The 19202-nt window shown below is 56.2% G+C and overlaps 1 protein-coding gene across 2 annotated transcripts; it reads right to left on the bottom strand.

Moving 5' to 3' along the window:
• Positions 1-7264: 7264 nt before the first annotated feature.
• LSM4 (LSM4 homolog, U6 small nuclear RNA and mRNA degradation associated) lies at positions 7265-19202 on the bottom strand. Of its 2 annotated transcripts, none has more exons than XM_059696200.1 (5): positions 19065-19202; positions 15067-15108; positions 13576-13674; positions 9494-9677; positions 7265-8120 (listed from the first exon to the last, which is right to left on the bottom strand). In XM_059696200.1, the coding sequence occupies exons 1-5, from the start codon at positions 19065-19067 to the stop codon at positions 8029-8031; spliced, it is 420 nt and encodes a 139-aa protein (XP_059552183.1). In that variant the 5' UTR covers positions 19068-19202; the 3' UTR covers positions 7265-8028. The 2 variants fall into 2 exon arrangements, with proteins under 2 accessions (XP_059552183.1, XP_059552184.1); XM_059696201.1 differs by lacking the exon at positions 19065-19202 and adding an exon at positions 17209-17231.

Here is a 19202-nt window from a genome sequence, read left to right as displayed (position 1 = left end):
GGCGGGGAGCCCAGCTGGACAGGACCCGCCCCGCCTGGAAGGTTCTGGGCCACGGGAGGGAGGGAGAGCGCAGCAAACAGGGCTCGGATCGGGCGGGAGACGCCTTCCAGGCGGGGAGCTCGGCGCAGGCAAGGCCGGGAGGCCGCACGGCACCTCCCGCGTGGCCTCGCTTTGCCCGGGGCCGCCCTCCCTCCGTCCCCCCAGCCTCCGCGGCGGCCCGGGTGGGGGTGGCGCGGCCGGCGGCAGCGGAAGCGTTAACTCCGCAGCTGCGGGACGGGGGGGCGGGGGCGTCAGTAATGACGTCAGGGGAGGCGGGGCCGCGCGGGAGGCTGTGGGTATGTTGGGGGGTCGGGTCCGCCCTCCAGGCTCCCCACGCTCCGCCCGCAGAGGGACATGGAGGCGCGGGGAGGGCTGTAGCCGAGCGCCGGCCCCCTCCGCCGGCCCCCGCTCGCCCCGGCCCCCTCCGCCGGCCCCCGCTCGCCCCAGCCCCTGCCCCGCTCGCCCCGGCCCCCTCCGCCGGCCCCCGCTCGCCCCCGGCCCACATCGCGACGGCCCCGAGGTCGCGCGGCCGGAGCCGGCTGGTCGCATGGTCCTGTTCCCCGCGCGCAGACAGAACCGCCCGAGGAAGCGCTGGGCGGCCGGGCTGAGTCCCGGTTGGTTGCCACATCTGCGTGGGCCTCAGTTTCCTCCACCGAACGATAGGAAGAGCCGACATGCACCCCGGCTCGGCCTTTGGAAGTCCTGGGGGGGTGGAAGGGGCGGGTGTGGAAAGGTCAGAACTGGGAGCCCAGACCCCCTGAGTGGGGACCCTGCGCTGAGGGACCCGAGTTCCAGACTGGCGTCGGCGCCCCTCCTCCCTCACCCACCTCCTTTACTTTCTCCGCCCTCCCCCCCCACTTCTCCGCCTCTCCCCGCTCTCGCCAAGCCTGGCTGCCTCGCTGGGCCGCTAATTAAATGCAGGGCTGGGGGGAGGGGAAGCCGTGCGGTTAACCCCTTCCCCGCTGGTCCCTGGAAGCCTGCCCGGCTCTGGGGAGGGCACGAGTGTCCGATGCCGAACCTTCCTCCGCCCAGGACTGAAGGTCCTGGAAAGCCCATTTGATGAATAGATAGACCAAGGCCAAGGGGCCGGTTCCAAGGCTGGATTAATGGGGGTCGGGGGACCGGGAGCAAAGAACTATGGGGAGAGAAAGGGGAGATAGTAGCTGATGTAAAGAGCGAAAGGCAGAGATGGAGGGAAGAAAAGTTTGGTGGAGCCAGTGGGAGAAGGCCAGCGACCTAGGGGACAGGAGGAAGGAGACAGCTGGGAAAGGCTGGAGACAGGAAGAACATGTTTACCATGTTTTTCACTGGGATCCATCGTTCTTGGCTGGGACTGGAACGAACCAGTCTTCAGTGAAGATGGAGTGACTGTCTCCCAGGGCAGCGCAATTGGAGCTGGTGGTGACATGCACGGATGATCAGTATGTGGCCATGGTGTGTGTATGGGGGGAGGGGGGCTCATAGGCCACCCCAACTTGTCCTGGAGGCTCCACGGCAGGCACCCTGGCCTGGCTTGCCCACTGCCCACTGACTTCCTGTTCCCACTGTGGGCTTGAACTGAGGGCCAACCTGCCCGGCGAGCTGTAGGTCATTCCAAGGTCCCACTCTGTCCTTGCAGTTCTGGGTCAGGCAGGGAGGACCCAGACACTGGCCTTTCATCGCCTGGTTCTCCCTTCACTCTGCACACTGGCTACTGCCATTCACAAGCCGGGTAAACCAAGGCTCACATTCGTAGGGTGGGAACAGCTGGAAGAACAGATAACAAGTAATGTCAAGTAGCACTAAGAGTTATGAAGAAATTGCAGGGAGTGCAGAGGATCCACCTCCAAAGGGGGTGCTGGGAGGGTGCACCTGAAAGCCGGAGTGGCACATGCAAGACCTGAGGTCGGAATGCACAGTATGTTGGAGGATCCAGGAGGAGGCCCGAGGTGGGGTAAGAAGAGGGGAGATGGGGGAAGGTAAGGGCGGGAGGATCACAGGAGCACCCGCCATAAGCAGATGGGGTGATGGGTAGTTGGAGTCCTCACCAACCCAGGTGGAGCCCATGGCTACCCTCCCCACCTCATTTTCCCCACCAGTGCCCATGGTCCGGGAGGCTCAGGGGCCATCTTCCCTCTGAGTGCCATGCTGGCCTCCCCACACTCTGGCTTACTGCTTCAGCCAGTCTCTGTCACCCCCTAGCTCTGCCCACTCCAGCTGTCCACTGCCAGCTCTTGCACAGGATGTTTCCTCACCTGCAGCACCCCACTGCTTTAGACAGTCCCTGCCCCCTTCCAGGAAGAGCCTGGAAAGTCTGCAGGGAGTTGGCTGCTTAGGAGGCAAAAGGGCTGAGAGGCATGGCGGAATGGGCATCTTGGTCCTTGAGTGCTGTCAGCAGCCTGGGTAAAAATAACTGTGCCCCTGCCCCCGGCAATGACGTGAAAGTGCCTGCAATGATGGGGGATGTGCCTGAAGGAGGATCTGGTAGAATCCACGTTGCCATGGCAATGCTGACTCAGGCAGAGGCAGGTAGCAGCATCTGGTACCCAACTGGCCTGTTCCCGTGTTCACAGCACCCTACCAGGCCCCTACTCTGCAGGGTCCACTCTGGAAGTGGCTTCTGAGACTGGGAGAAAGATGGTTAAGACCCTGGGGTAGCTGGATCAGTTCCTGCATCAACCCATCCAGCACCTGCTGAAAGGTGTGAGATCTGAGACAGTCTCTCCCTCCTGTTCCCAGTCTCTCACCCTCTCTTCCTGCATCTCTCTCTGCCTCTCCATCTCAGAGTACAGGCCAAACCCTTCCCCACACATCCCTGAACCTGTAGCGGCTGTCCATTCCACCTTCCTCTCTCCCAGTGATTTGTTCTCCAGCACATCAGCCCACTCCCACCTCGGGGCCTTTGCACATACTGGTCTGCCTGGAAGACCCTGAGGGTCTTCACCTGGCATTTATCTTGCTCAATTCTTGGCTTCCTTATTATCTGTTTCTATCCCCACCTCCAGAGTATGGTCGGTGGTTCCTCTGGAGGCCTGTGTGCCATTTCTGCCTTCATTTCCCTCATTGGGAAATGGGCACCTGGGCATGGTGGCCACAGTATGACCTCACGGAGAAGGTGCAGATTAAGCGCTTACAACTGTGCCTAGCAGAGAGTAAACATTCAATAAGCACTTAGAAACAGTTCCATGAGCCAGCTGCTAAAGGATACACAATGCGGTCCATCCACACAGTGGAATATTATTCGGCCACAACAAGGAGTGACACACTACAATGTGGAGGAACCTCGAAAATGATGCTGAGAGAAACAGACACAAAAGGCCACATGTTGTATGATTTCATTTATTTGAAATGTCCAGAACAACCAAATCCATAGATACAGGAAGCAGATTTGTGGTTTAGGGGCTGGTGGAGGTGGGAACAGATATGGTTTCTTTTTGGGATGAAAATGTTCTGGAACTAGATAGACCTGGTTGCACAATATTGTGAAGGGCACCAAATTGTTCACTTTAAAATGGTTAATTTTATGTTAGTGAATGTTACCCACTTAGGAATAATAAAAAGGACATTGGGTAAAAGCAGGACATCTGGCCCTGGCCAATGTGGCTCGGTGGGTTGGGTGTCGTCCTGTGCACCGAAAGTTGCTAGTCTGATTCCTGGTCAGAGTACATCCCGGGGTTGCCGGCTTGATCCCTGGTGCAGGAGGTAGCCGCTTCTCTCTCTCCCTCTCCCATCTTCTCTGTAAGGACACAGAGTGACAGGAGGCTGAATGGCTGGGATGATGTCAAGGACGTCTGGGTGCCTTGAAGAGGACAGTCTGCCCCCCAGGGGAGAGGGAGAAAGAAGGACCTACAATCTCTGAGGGGTCTCACAGCAAGTAGGGGAGGCTGTGGGGTTCAGTCCAGCTGAGGGCTCTTTTGGGGAGCCTGCTTTCTACAGACTTGTGGACAAGAACAATTTTCTCGCCCTGGCTGGTTTTGCTCAGTGGATAGAGCATTGGCCTACAGACTTAAGGGGCCCAGGTTTGGTTCATTTCTGGTCAGGGGCACATGCTTGGGTTGTGGGCTGATCCCCGGTAGGGGGCATGCAGAAGGCAGCCAATCAATGATTCTCTCTCATGATTGATATTTCTATCTCCCTCTCCCTTCCTCTCTGAAATCAATAAAAATATATTTTTAAAAAAAACAATTTTCTCATTTTTAAGGAAAACAGTTAAGATATCCCTGGATAGTGTTGCTGCATCCAGGCATCCCCCTCCAAGGAAAGACTTCTAGGGGTTTCAGGAAAGGTTGCTTTTCCAGAATGTTCCGGGGAAAACTGCATCCTGGTCTCCATGGTGACAATGGAGGCCGGCCACTGCACCACAGTCCACATGCATTTAGAGGCAACCTCCAACCCTGGTCACCAGGGACACTCAATGTGCTGGAGGGTCACAACATGGAGGGACAGGATCTGGGGTGCTCACAGGAATGGTTTTCAAAGGAACAGAAGGGAATGAAGGAGGGGAAGGCTCATGAGGACCCGCTGAGTATTTTTAGGCACTGAATGTAGCCCTGAAATATTTCCACGGCCACTCCCGAGAGTGAGCTGGGTGACTATTTCAGTGCCTGGTTCCAGTGGAGGCGGGGCAAGGATGAGTCACCCCTGGGTGACGGCCTAGACCGGAAGGGGCCTGTGAGGTGACTGCTCACCAGGCCAGGCATCTGGTGCCAGCCTCTGGAGCATAGAGGACAGCGGCCTGGCCATTGCCCATTGGATGGCATCACTGCTTGCTCCCCCCCCCCCCCCACAATGGGCCAATCATCCTGACCTGGAGATTTACGGGGGGGGGGGGGGCGGGGGGGGGGGGCGGCTCAGGCGCTCCACAGGTGCTCATTGAAGCACCACTGAGCGCTTCGAGCATGAATAGAGCGTTTGTTGTATACCAAGCATTCCCTCCAGTAACTCTCCCAACAGCCCCGTGAGGTAGACTCAGACTCTGTTACCAGCAGGCACGTGTGTGTGTGTGTGTGTGTGTGTGTGTGTGAAACCTGCAGGGCCCCTATGTGCCTTGAACCCTGTCTCTCAGTTGAAACCACAGTAAGGGGAGTGAATTTTTAAGCAGGAGGCTATCTTGCCTCTTCCCTGCCCCAACTGACTCTAGACTCCTGACTCTGCTTGACACAACAGAACTGAGAGAAGGTAAATGGGTCCCCTAAGTTCAAGGACGAAACAGGGAGGAGCTATGTGACCTGGGTCAGGTACCCATCCTCTCTGTGCCTAAGTATGGGAGCAGGCCATAGAATCTCCGGGAGCTTGCACTTGCTGTTCCCACCACCTGTTCTCTGCTCTCCTCCCATGACCAGTGCCTTTCTGTCCTTCCAGAGCTGGTTTGACTGTGTCCCCTCATTGAGGCCCCCCCCTCCCCGTCTCTCCCCCCCCCCCCGCCCCCTCCCCCCCCCACACACACTCTGTGGAAAGGTCCCTCGGTGCCCCGGGCTTACTGTGGAACGGGCAGCCCATTTGCCTGGGTCCTCATGGCAGCCTTTCTCCTTGTTCCACCTCATGGCTCCAGGAGGGGCTTCACTGGTTTCTTAAAACCAATAAAGAAGTTCCAAGTCCCCAGAACTACCTCTTCCTGGTCTCCTGGCGTCACCCTAGCCCTCAGTGTTCCAGAGCCCTCTGTCGCTTCCCATCTCGGGGCCTGCACCAACCCATTTCCTGCCCCCCTTCACTCTGCTCCCATCACCTATCTGCACAGAGGCTCTGCATGGGCTGTCCCTCCATCTGAACTCTCCCCCAAGACAGCCGGCTCCCTTGCCTCCCTCAAGCCCTTCTCACACATCACCTTCTCGCCTTCTCTGACCACCTCTACTTTCTCCTCCAAAAGCACCTGGATGGGTTGTGGCCCCTGTTCCTGTCCTAAGCCAGCCCTCTGCTCCTGCTGTGGCAGGTGGCCTCTCCCATTGAGTGGACAGCAGGCCTTCTCCCGAACCCCCCTCCCCTGGCTAAGCAGCCAGCCAGCCCTTTGTCCACAGGGGGTGGCAGAGGACCCCGGGGCACATGCTGAGCACCGGAGACACTTACTGCCAATGCCAGGAGGTGCCTGGCACCAAGGTCCAATTGGCGGGTGGGAAGGACAGCTGCTGTCACACCTCCTGGAGGTTGTGGTGGGCTCAGTGCAGGCATCAAGGATGACTTGGAGGTGTGTGCAGGCAAGGGTGACACAGAAAAGCAACAGAGACACCTCCCACAGCTGTATCCATGTCCCAGAAACGGGCTCTTGGCCCCAGGCTAAATCACACCTGAGCGAGGGAGGCTCCCCATGGCCACCAGGAGCAAACTCCAGGGGGAGGAGGTCACTGCCACATTTGAGGATCCTGCATTGTCTGCTGACAGACCATCAGGACAGAAAGACTGAGGCCCCTTACTTTTGGTTTCTCTTACTGAGGGTTTGAGGCTGGTTTCTTCAAACCAATAAGGAAGAAGACAAACAGAGCTGTCCTAACAGCCAGCTCGAGGCAGGGCATTCAGGAAGCCCAGACACCTAAGTGCAGGGTGAGGGCAGTGGTTTATGTCTGGGGTAAGATGACAGGACAGCTGGCCAAGCTGCCCTTTGGAAAGGTCAGGGCCAGGTGGCTGGGGCTAAGGGCAGTGTGGTGACCAGACAGGCTCACATCCCTGAACTTCAGAAGGATACAAGGTGCTGGGCGCCTCCGGACGCTCTTGGTCCAAATCACAGTTAAACTGCCAGGCGCAGGCCCCCAAAAGACTTCCCATCACAGCCCGTGGGACACTTGATCCCAGAGCCCCCATTGCATCAAAGCTCCACCAGACAGAACACCTGTGTCACGAGCCTGCTCCCAACCCCGCGGACCAGGAACCCAGAGGCCTTCTGTAGAGTGATGATGCTAGGAGAGGTGGGGGTGGGAACCAGCAGGCACCGACAGGGCCCAGCCTTGCCACCAACACTCCGCTGTTTTGCAAGAACCATTCACACCAGCGTTCACCCAAACAGAGAAGGCGACTGCCTCGAGTAATGTTTGGGTTTTCTTAAGCTTCTCCCCTCTTCTCCAAGGCACCACCATCCACAATGCGTGAAACTCTTGCCTTTCATAAGAAAATGTAGGACACGGTAAAAGTCCTGTTGAAAGTGCTTACCCTCGGTGAGATGTGCTGCAGGCCTAGAAAGGAAACTTCTTACAGGGCTGTGACTTACCGAGGATACCACATGCTATCATGTGCCCAGTGGTTCAAAAGAAACTTGGGATTGGTGGTTGGTAGTTGTTTTGTTTTTATTTTTGTAACACAAGAGGGAGAAAGGCAAAGGAACAGGCCCCACCAAGGCCCCACCACAGCACCTGAGGCACATGTCTGTGCGGATTTGTTCTGAAAAAACAGTGTCCGGTCTGTCTCAGGAAAACTCCCTGGACTGTCAATCTCAGTGCAAAGACCTTAAAATGAAAACTTCCCATCTGTTTGCCACACAGGGATCCAATAAGAGAGGCAAAACAAACCTATTTGGAAAATGCCCCCGATAACACGAGGGGAAGGCGCTACAGATGCATTCACACAGAGCCTTCCAGGAATCAAGTTGGCTGCGGCTTCACAAAATCAAAACCACCAAATAATATTTTCAACTGCAGAAATGCTGGCTTAAAAAAAGAACGTAATGCCTGGCAATGTGGCTTGGTTGATTGGAGCACTGTCCTGTACACCAAAAGGCTGCAGTTTCAATTCCCAGTCAGGGCACATATCCAGGTTGCGGGTTCCATCCCCAGTCAGGGTACATGCCGGAGGCAGTAGATTGATGATGTTTTTCTCACATCCATGTTTCTCTCTCTCTCTCTCTCCCTTCTTCTATCAAAAATCAATTTTAAAAAAAGACAACATAAAGAGGAGGACCATAAGATGCACAGGTGGGGTCCCCCCAACACCTGCCTCTTTTTTTCTGTTCTGAACAGACTCATGGACGGGAGCAGACATGCGGCCTGTTGGGGGAGGGCTTAAGTCTCTGGGTAACGCAGGGCCAGCTCACTGTTTACCCGCCTGCCTGCCGGGCTTCTTTTCTGGCTGACCTCTGCCAGTGCCTGGGATCCCGCCTCTGCCACGGCCGCCAAACACACCTGCAGGACAGAAGCGGGGGCTGCATGGGAGCCAGGCTCCAAGGTATTCTCACCCCGAGTCTCCGTGGCCCCCCTATGAAAAGTGGGGAAAAGCAGGCTGAAAATCTGGGGTGGAGTGTCTGACCAGAGCTGGGTATGGGTGGTGCTCGAGAATGTCCTCAGTGACAGAAGAGACCAGATCCCCCAGGTTGCAAAGGGTATGAGGAAGGATAGAGGAGGACCACAAGTCACATCGAGGCTTGGGTCAGGCTTCCTGGGAGAGAGGGACGGGGGCTGGGGTGGGGGCTTGGGCTATGGAGTAAGTGGAGCAGGAGCCAGGACAGGGGCAGGACTCTGGCCAGGGGTGGAGCAGAGACCCCCCAACTCTGAGGCTAAGGTGTACACGGGGGACCCAGGACCTCCCGCACACTAACACCATCCTGTAGGTCCAGCGACCAATGCTGGCACGGGGTGCCCCATCTCACCTCTCATGGTCAAGACCAGCTTTGCCAAGGTGGCTTCTCTTCAGAGTGGCCTGTGCAGGCCACTCCCCCCACCCACCTTGCAGCTTAGTCACCAGTGGTACCCCCCAGTGCAAAGAGCCTGGCCTTAGGTATCAGACAGCCCCTGAGAATTCAGGGCCCACTAACCCCCCGTTTCTGTCAACCCTCTGCCTGGAGTGCCCTGTCACCTGAGTCTGGCTGAGAGCTGGCTCCAGGCCTGGCATTCAGAAGGTCCACACATAAGAAGAGAAGAGGGCAGGCCACTCCAAGAACAGGCACCCAACCAGGAAGGTGGGGCTTACAGACAGCCTCTAGGCTCAGGCCCCAGCTGACTGCACAACAAATTTAATTGTATGCCAGAGTTGTCATGTCGAGGCAGTGAGGGGAGTCTATAAAAAAGGTGTGACCTTGGCATCAAGGAGTCAGGGCAGGGAAGGGTTCTGTGCCAGGCCCTGAGTTGGGGTCCTTGCCCGCAGCCTGAGCAGGTGGGCACCACCAGATCCTCTCTACAGAGGGGAAACTGAGACTCAGGGAGGTGCCAGGCCATGCCCAGAGATGAGAGATTAACGCCCAGGTCTGCATGGCACCAGATCAATCCACTGGGCACCAAGGACTCAGCTGGGACCCCGGGTTGGGGTCTGGGACAGATGGCAGTCAGCAGCAATAGCCACTCCACAGAAGAGCCCTGTGTGAGTCACAGCCCCGCTGGCTCTGCTGCGGGGGGCGGCGGGGGGGGGGGGGGTGGAGTTGAGGGGAGAGGCTCAGAGCCAGGCCTGTGCACTGTGAGAGCACCAGCCAAGAATGTCAACACTGGGCTGAAATAGATGCCACGTGCTGCAGCCACTTGTGTGTGTGTGTGTGTGTGTGTGTGTGTGTGTGTGTAGGACCTACCTCGTCCAGCACCCCCCATGCCACGGCCTTTCTGCTGCTTCTGCTGCTGCAGGCCCCCACGGCCACGACCCTTGGCCACCACCTCTTCTTTGACCATGTCAATGATCTCATCGGGGATGCGCAGGTACTTGATGGTGCTGCCGCGGATGTAGCACTCGGGCATCCGCCAGAACTTGTCCCCATCCTGCACAACAGGGGGTGGGGATCTCAGATCCATGCGGGTCCCTTCAGGGTGGGTACAGACAGCTGGGTGCCACCTGTATCTCTGGCATCACCCCTGTAGGCTGCCAAGTTCACAGTCCCAGATAAGACACGAGGCCTCTCTAAAGGGGGTCTTAACAGACCCTCAGCACCCCTGGCACAAGAGGAAGAGCAGCAGAGCTACATGGGAGATGGCGTCAATCTGTCCTCCAGTGTGGGATGGGGTTTGTTACCTGCAGCCCAAAGCCCAGGGTAGGGGGCTGCCCCAAGCACCAGGTGCTGCCACAACCCACCTCCTGTCTGCACCTGTCCCCAGCCTTCTAGAACACACCTTCTGGAACCTTTTCTAGGGAGGTGCCATGCCATGCCCAGACACAGGTAGGTATGGAGACGAGGGCTTAAAGCCCAGGTCTGTGTGGGCACCAGATCAATCTGCTGGGCTGGACCTAGAGCTGACTCACTCATTCATCCAACTATCTCCTGGCAGCGGCTGAGCTTGGTGTGGGACACAGGCCAGCAGGAAGAGATCCTACGTGACAGGTGAAGAGGTCCAGGAGGGGAAAGGGGAGGCATGTTTGGCGCTCGCCGGGGTTAGCTCCCCAAGATGCCAATTTTCAGGGGAGCTAATTGAGGCTGGAGAGATAGGGGGCTTGCAAAGTAAAAACCCTGTGGTTCCACCCTAGCCGGCTTGGCTCAGTGGATAGAGCATCGGCCTGCGAACTGAAGGGTCCCAGGTTCGATTCTGGCCAAGGGCACATGCCTGAGTTGCAGGCTCCATCCCCAGTGTGGGGTGTGCAGGAGGCAGCCAATCAATGATTCTCTCTCATCACTGATGTTTCTATCTCTCTCCTTCTCCCTTCCTCTCTGAAATCAATAAAGAAATATATATTTTTTAAAAAGCCCTGTGGTTCCTAGGATACAGACTACCCCTCCCCGCAACCCCATATCCTGGAACCAGCACAAGGCCTTTCCCTGAAGTCCCCTCCTGCTGCCCTTGGGTAGGAGCCTAGGGCCTCATGTTAGTTTCCCAGCCCCACCCCTACTGCCTAGAGCCAGAAGCCTGGGTAGCCTTTTCCTCTCCCCACACCCTTAGAAATCAGACCAAGACCTCTCCCTGCTTAGAACCCAGCCAGGGTCCCTTGGCCAAGGACCAGGCCCAAACACAGTATGGCTTCTGAGCGCCCAAGATCCAGCCCCACCCTGGCTGCCCTCTCTGGGTACTGAACACACCTTCCAGATGAAACTTTCTGGAACACACAGGGAGGGCTTTCCTGCCTCTAGGACTTTGCACACACCGTGCCCGCCTTTCCTTGTCCAGCTAATTCTGGTCCCTGACAGGGCTTGCCTTCCAGGCTCCCTGAAATCCCCAGTCCTCTCACTTGACACTCACCAGCAGTCTGGTCTGGCCCAGCATAAGCACTCGGAGGGTCAGACGGAATATTCGAGGGCTAACTCTTCCCAGGAACGTCCATGAGCTCCCATCCCACACAGGAACCCCACGAGGCCCTGCACATTCCTTTCCCAGAAAGAGTGGGCGAGGGGCCAAGTCCATGGGGATGCAAAGTACAGCCAGACAGAAACAGAAGGATTCCATGGAAGCTGGAGGCCAGGGCTGGGGCTGGCTGCTCCTTGATTGGCTCTCCCTCAGCCAAGGACAGGCCAGGCTCAGTACACTCCCTGCAGGAACCTCACTCTGCTTTCCATGGCAGTAGTTTAGCGCCCACCAACCAGGGCTCCCCTGGGACCTTAACCCCTAGGGTCTCTGGACTCTGCCACCCACTGCCCAAGGGATTTCAAACCTCATCCCAGCCTCTCCTCCCAACCACCTGGTCACAGAGGGAACTCCCAGAGGAGCCACGTTTCTAGGCTTATGACTCTGGAGGCTGGACCAAACTTTCCCCGAACCCCGTAGGTGGTTCTACAAGTGGACACAGACCTACTGGCCATGTGCAGAAAGACAGATGCATGCCAGGCCATGCACTGCAGCACTGTCTGCTAGGGCCATAATGGAGCTGCCCCTGCACCTGCCAGGAGCCGGTCCAGCCTTGCTGTTTCAAAGGACCTGGCATATATGGCATACTGTTCTTTTTTTTAAATATATTTTATTGATTTTTCACAGAGAGGAAGGGAGAGAGATAGAAAGTTAGAAACATCGATGAGAGAGAAACATCGATCAGCTGCCTCCTGCACACTCCCTACTGGGGATGTGCCCGCAACCCAGGTACATGCCCTTGACCGGAATCGAACCTGAGACCTTTCAGTCCGCAGGCCGACGCTCTATCCACTGAGCCAAACTGGTTTCGGCGGCATACTGTTCTTAATATGTTTGCTCACCTTCTTGGCACTATGTGTTTTAAACAAGGTCTCCTCTCTGAGAAAGGTTGCTTCCCCAGGTAGGGATTTTCCCCTGAAGTTAGGGAGGGAATAAAACCCCTCAACTAAGTGCCAGGCGAGTAATTAATCACTTTAACTACGAACAATCATGCTTAAGCTACATAATCTTTACTCCCTGGAATGGAGATAAGAAACGTCCTAACCTTTGGAATAGAGATTGATAGGATTGGAATCAACTGGTATAAATACAGATGTAACAAGACAGCAAGACACAGAACTTAGAAGACAGAACCTACACAGAACCTAGAGACAGAAGAACTTCGCTGGAGAAAACATGGCAAAAGATCCTGGACTGAACCTGACTACAGAAATTGGCAAGAGAACCTGACTAGAACCTGGTGACTGAACCTGGCTGGAGAGCCTGGCTAGAGATCCTGGCTAGGCTGCTGATCAACTGAACGCTGTCTCCGTGTCATTCCTTCTTCCCTGACTCCGTCCACACCTTTGGGGACCCCTGGACCAGCTGAGGTTGGACCCCAGCATGCACCTGCTGCCTGTCATGTGGCAAGAAAACCAGGAGAGAGCTTCCAGCTGATGTGGAAGCTCCAGTGTCCCATTACAGGAAACAGGTCATGGAACTGTGTAGGTGAGGGGAGGGGCCATGCCCACTAGTCTGCCCGCTGGAGTGTGAACCATGCAGAAGGATGGACCAGGGGTAGGGGCTGTCTTATGCTGTGCTGCACTCTGGCATGGCAAACCCTAGGGGCATGCTGCCCTCCGGCTCAAGACAGCTCCAACCTGGCTAAGGCCCCCAGCAGCTTCTTCCTTTGTAACCTGGGGGGCTACTGTGGGCATGGGGACCAAGACTGGAATCCAGGCAGAAGGCTAGAGCCCATGCACATGAGTGGGAGAGCGCCTGCCTCCACCGCCGTCCTTGTCCTCATGGCTCTGGGGTCTTCCCAGCCTCTGACTCCAGGGACACTTCCCAGCCCTGGGAGCTCAGGTTCTGGCCCTGCAGTTCCTGGCTTCAGACCTGGGGAGGTAAGTGGGCCTCTGGGGCCACAGGGCTGTCCTTGCCCCCAGATACCCCATCGCCACACCACCATGGCCTGCAGCCTGGAACCGCAGCAGCCAAGGCTGCCCATAGACTTGTATCCAGAAGCACCCCCTCAGGCCTGAGTCTTCCTTTGTCAGGGGTGGAAGCAGGGGCAGGAGGAGAGGGATAGCAGGTCAGTACCTGATCAGGAAACATCCCCACAGGTGCAAAGTCCTCACAGGTGCAGAGTCCAGGACACTGGGAGGCCCTGCTCCTCCCCTAGGCCCCACCCTTGGTAGGATGACCTGTGGTAGGCTGAGGAAGCCCCCCTACTCCTCCCAACAGGTGCAGGGAAGGGCCTTCACTTCATGGGGAAGCCAGAATGCTGAAGCTCTGTAAGCCTCCGGTGCAAGCGAGCACTGCTGGCCACACTGCCTCCACTCCCCACGCCTGCCCGCCCCACCCGACGGCCCCCAGGTGTCAGGCGCAGACTCCAGCTCAGGGCACTCACCCTCGACGTGCAGATCACCTCGCGCAGGTTGATGTTCATCCAGTTGTCACAGCTCACCAGGTGCCCATTGTACGTCTCCCCGTTTTTAAGCTCCACTAACTGGAGAGAAACGGGTCCCAAGTCAGCCAGGGGTCCCACGGGAGGTGCAGCCCTGCCAGTAAGAGTAGCCCCAACCTCATTCCGATATGTCCTCAGCTCCTTTTAGTACCCAGGCCACTGCACACAGAGTCCAGGCCCCCAGAGAGGCCTATCTTACAGGGAAATGTTCTGCTTTCTCTGTACACTTTGCAGGGCACTTCTACAAGGAAACCTTTTGTTTTTGGTGAGGAGAAAAAAAGACCCAAAACCCAATAAAATCAATAAAGGTTGTGATTTCAAAACAAACAAACAAAAGAATACTCAGCCCTGGCCCATGTTCTCAGTGGTTAGAGCATCAGCCTGAGCATCTAAGAGTCGAGGGTTCTATTCCCGGTCATATCTGGGTTGCAGGTTCGATCCCCAGCCTCTGGTCAGGGTGCATGCAGGAGGCAACCAATCTCTCTGTCTCTCTCACATTGTTGTTTCTCCCCCCACGCCCCCGCCCCGCCTCCCTCACAAACTCTCTAAAAACAAACAAACAAACAAACAAAAAACAACCAATGGAAAAAATATTCTTGGGTGAGGATTAACAACAACAACAACAAAGAATCAACTCAGATATTTGTGAAGGCATACATCCATGTAAAAATGCATACACGAACATTCACAGTAGCCAAATATTCACAAATAGCCAAGAGACAGAAAAAAAATCAAATGTACATCAACTGATGAATGGATAAACACACTGTGGTCCATCTACACAATGGAATATTATTCAGCCATAAAATACCACAATATACAGCAACCCTGAAAACATGCTGAGTGCAAGAAGCCAAACACACAGGCCACCCGTTACACGACCCCGTTTGTACGAAGTGTCAGAAGAGGCAAATCCACAGAGACAGAAGGTGGGTCTGTGGTTCTCAGGGGTTGGGCCAGAAGCATGGGGAGTAACTGCTAATGAGCACGGGTCTCCGTTTGGATGACGGAAATGTTCTGGATCCCAGAGAGGTGATGGTTGTGCAATATTGTGAGTTTACTAAAGGCCACTGCATTATTCACTTTAAAGGGCTGAGTTTTGTGGTATTTGAATTACACTGAATAAAAAGCACACACACACATCCCAGAATTAGTTAACCCGCTGGGAAAATGAATGGAGGGAGCTTCCACTACGAGTCTCTCTTGTGTTTGACTTTTCGTTCTGTCTGACATTTTTAATAAGCACATATTACTTTTGTAAGCAGCAACAATGACACTGGTCCTGACCTGTGTGGGAAGTAAGAGACAAGCTGCTGTTGTGTGGACAGGTGGGGAAGCAGGTTTGGCCAGAGGCACCTCACCCTTGGCCCAGCGTCCCCATCCCTGTGCTAAGGCTGGTCCCCACTGAAAATCGCTGTCCCAGATGGTACATACCATGGGGTGATTCTGAGCCGTCTTCAGCAGTGACAACGGGAGCTGAAATGCAAGCAAAAGTACAAGATCTGTCTGTTTAATCAGCTCCGGGAGCCCCAGGCCTCTGGGGAGGGTCCCACGATAGCACCAGGAGAGCAGGAGCACACACGCCTAACCCCGTCCGGGAGAGGCATTCTCCTCATTCTGCACAACCCCAGGACACACACCTGCCTCCCAGTTTAGGAAAGAACCCTCTCAAGGCCCCTCTTTCCTCCGAGGCAGCGGACACCTAGGCCCAGTGCTGTTTATTTGGTATTTTTTTTATAACTCACACTGTACACTGTCCGCACACCCACATGCTTATCAGCAGCATCACAGCATACAGGTCCCTCTGCTGCTGTTTTGCTCAACTGATATTTAAGATGAATACACCCAACTCCAGGTCTCATTCCCAGCACTGCATATGGCAACTGTCACGCCCTCTTTACAGATGGGGAAACTGAGGCTCAGAGAACGCTGCCCAGCACTAGAGCTAGTAAGGGAGAGAGCTTGGTTGGACTCTGTCTGTCTGAAGCCGGAGGGCAGCCCCAACTGGACCAAGAGTGACTCGGCCAAGCACAATGGGGAGTCCACCTTGATGTGAAGAGGACACACTGAACTGGGTTTTCAAAGACAGGAGTTCACCAGGTAAGAGGAAGAAACATTGCAGAAAAAGCTTGTGGTTATTGCAAGAGATGGCAGATAAAGGATGGAATCTTTTAAAGCTCACCCAGATAAGGTGGGCTTTTAAGATATTTCTTTTTCCGTCATTACTGAATTTCTTTTTAATAACAAACATGGTGCAACTGGAAAAAAATCAGCTCTTCTCACTCTGGAAACACAAATCAGGACCCATACACTGGAGCCACCTCCGGCTCTCCAGAAAGTGACTCAGGTGTGGTGCTTGGGTCCAGGTCCAATGGTAGCCAATCAGTACGGCCAGAGGAAGGTTCTGGCCTAAGGACCCTGCAGACAGGAAACTGCCTCAGGGAGCGAGAGGTTTTGCTTCATCCTGCCCTGGCCTCCCACGACTCTCGATCTGGGCAGCTGTTTCTCCAGGTGGCAGAATGGAAGGCATCTCCTGTGGAGGTGGAAATGGCCCTCAATCCCCGCGGGGTGGCTCTCCATGGAAGGGCCTGGGTTGGGGGCAATCCAGTATCTCAGAGGCCTTCCCCAGAAGAGTCACCAGGGAGGTCGGCAACAACAGGAAGCCAGGCCCCAGCCCACTTCCTGCACTGGCTTCCTGGACTGGCAAGATAAGAAGAACGAGCCACGTGGAGGAGAGGCAGCTGCTCCAGGGAGGATGGGCAGGTTGGGGACACCCCTCTCACTTGGGTGCATCAGTGTGACGCTGCACCGGGCGTGAAGGAAACTCCCAGGAGGACCAGAATGGCACTTGGGGCCACGCGCCCAGACTGCCTTTACTATGGAGAAGCTGTGGGCTTTCCTGGGCAAGAGGGAGTCTGAACCAAGGTGATGCGACACCGGGTTCTGCTCCCAGATCACTGGAAAGGGGACAGGGTCCGGCCAGACCTGGAATGTGAGAATGAAAAATGGACTCAGTTGCCAAGAAGCAGAGGGAGGGTCAGGGGAAGGAGTTGCCCAGGGACACAGAGCAAGGTCATAAGCCAGTGAGAGCAGACGGATGCCTGTCAGCAAGGGACCCACACATGTATTTTACGACATATACAGCCCCTAGGCCAGTCATGGCGAACCTTTTGAGCTCGGCGTGTCAGCATTTTGAAAAACCCTAACTTAACTCTGGTGCCGTGTCACATATACAAATTTTTTGATATTTGCAACCATAGTAAAACAAAGATTTATATTTCTGATATTTATTTTATATATTTAAATGCCATTTAACAAAGAAAAATCAACCAAAAAAATGAGTTCGCGTGTCACCTCTGACACGCGTGTCGTAGGTTCGCCATCGCTGCACTAGGCTGATGATGGCCCCTCTCAAGTCACCACGTTGTCTAGCTGCTAGCAGCACCGTCCTGGAGGACCCACATCCTCCACAGCGGTCACTGGCTGTGCCCTATCCACAGAGGAGCCGAGGGTGCCTGAAACACATACGGGACCGGCACTTGCTCCCAGCCCTCCCCTGACTTCCCTCTCACTCACCCCCAGGCGGGCCAGACCTGACAAGGCTCCAGCAAACAGGCCCCTTCTGCTCCTCACGCCATGCAGGTTCCTATTGCTCAACCTTTGTTCCTGCCATTCCCTCTGCCTGGGGTGCCTTTCCCCAGGCTGGTGGCCGCTCAAACATCACCTCCCTCTGCCAGGACCTCATAATAACCCCATTTAGGAAACGAGGTTTCCACCTGGGCCACCCTCGGCTGTTTCCATGATAGCACTTAGCCAGTCTCTAATTATCTTGTTTACTTGTCTCCCTGGCTAGACTTGCAACACCACGCCTCTTGCTGGACTGGAAAACTCAGAAGGTGTGGGCTTCGTCCAATGCCAAGCACGGGGCCCGGGCACACCAGGTGGACTAAGGAAATATTTGCTGAATAAATACAAGGGAAATACACATACTGCCCAGGCAGGCACATGGGGCGGGCGGAATGCTCGCCCCACCCCTCAAATAAGGAGAAGCTCAAGGGAGAGGTGGCATCCACACAGCCCTCCACGGCTGCAACCAAGGACCAGGAGCAGTGGCCAGGTCTGGCCATCTCCATCCTCATGCCCAAACTGTGCTGGAGACGGGGGTGGGGTGGGGGGTGGTGGTGCTGCAGAACTTAAAACTCAACGGGAAAGAGGAAGATGCGTGAAGGTGTCCAAAGAAATGGGAGAGGGCCAAGCACTCAGCTCTGGGGGAGACTGGAATTGGGAAAGTCAGAAAAGCGCAAGGAAAGAGGGTTCCTTTCTCTGGGCTTTCTCACAACGTTTGGAGCCTGGTTGTCAGGTCCGGGCCAATCCGGGACCAGACCCAATGGGCTCCTGAGGTTCCCAATTCAAAAAGCCGGCATGGACCACCATCCCCGCGTACACACCCAGCCCCCTGCTTCCAGCCGCCGGGACCGCAGGGAACTGGGGAGGTGTCATGCCTCGTCCACTCCTGGACGCTGCCAGTGGAAACGATGGGCCTGCACTTCGCACGGGCTCGGTTCTAGACGCTGAGACTGTACCAGGGGCAGGTACAAAGATTTGCCGCCACGGAGCTTAAAAGAGGGATCATGCTGCTCCTCTCCTCGGGAGGACGCTGCCTTCGGCGGGGAGGAACCTGGTCCCTTCTCTCAAGTCGCAGCGCGACGCGGGTGCTCCCGGGCCACGCACTCCCCCCGGAAGCCCGGCTCGGAATTCCTCTGCGGGGGCCTCGGTCGCCCTGTCAGGGTCTCAGTGTTTCCTTCTGGGAACTGAGAGCGCGCAGTCGGTCCGCTCCTGGCTCAGAATGCCCTCTCCCCCTGCCTTGTGATCCGGGGAGAAGAAACCCCTTTTCTGGGTCTGCTTTGTTCAGCCTCAATACGAGGCACCGGAAGTGGCGCTGCATTCTAGGGCTCTGCAAACCCCCCCCCCCGCGAAGTCCCCAAAACTGGTTTAATGAGAGAACTCAGGCGGGCCCCCTCCTTCCTCGCATTCCAGCTTCCCAACAGGAGGCCAGGGTGGTCGGAGGCACTCGGGGACACTTCCCTGCCACATTTCCTCTGCTGCATTCGGCGGAAATACGGCACCGGGCCCTTCAGCGGGTCCCCGTCCTCTCCAGCCTCAGTTTCCCCATCTACAAAGTGGGAGGACTGCGGCCCGGCCGCCATACTATGGTGACACGTTCGTTCAAGCCTAAGTTTTCGGAGACCGATGCGCTGGGTACCCTAGGAGAGCCTCCTGCCCTCTCGGGCCTCAGTTTCTCTTCCTGGGGCCGAAGGCGGGCCCCATTACACACTCACTCCGCGCCGCCCCTGCCCCAGAGCTAGCCCCGAGGGGCCTTGGAGGCCGCGCCCCCGCCTCCTGGCGAGCACACGCCATCACCCTGCCCTCACCATGGTGGCGGCAGGCACCTGGCCCGCCGGTCACTTCCGCCGCGGCCGCCTCCGTTCACGCGCCCGCCGGTAGCCGCCCCGCCGCGCGCCACTAGCCTGAATGGAATGGCAGCGACGAGAGCCAGTCCGGACGGGGCT

This window comes from Myotis daubentonii, chromosome 5 (assembly GCF_963259705.1).
Source record: "Myotis daubentonii chromosome 5, mMyoDau2.1, whole genome shotgun sequence".
NCBI lineage: Eukaryota > Metazoa > Chordata > Mammalia > Chiroptera > Vespertilionidae > Myotis > Myotis daubentonii.
This window is presented reverse-complemented; position numbering and strand designations above follow the sequence as displayed.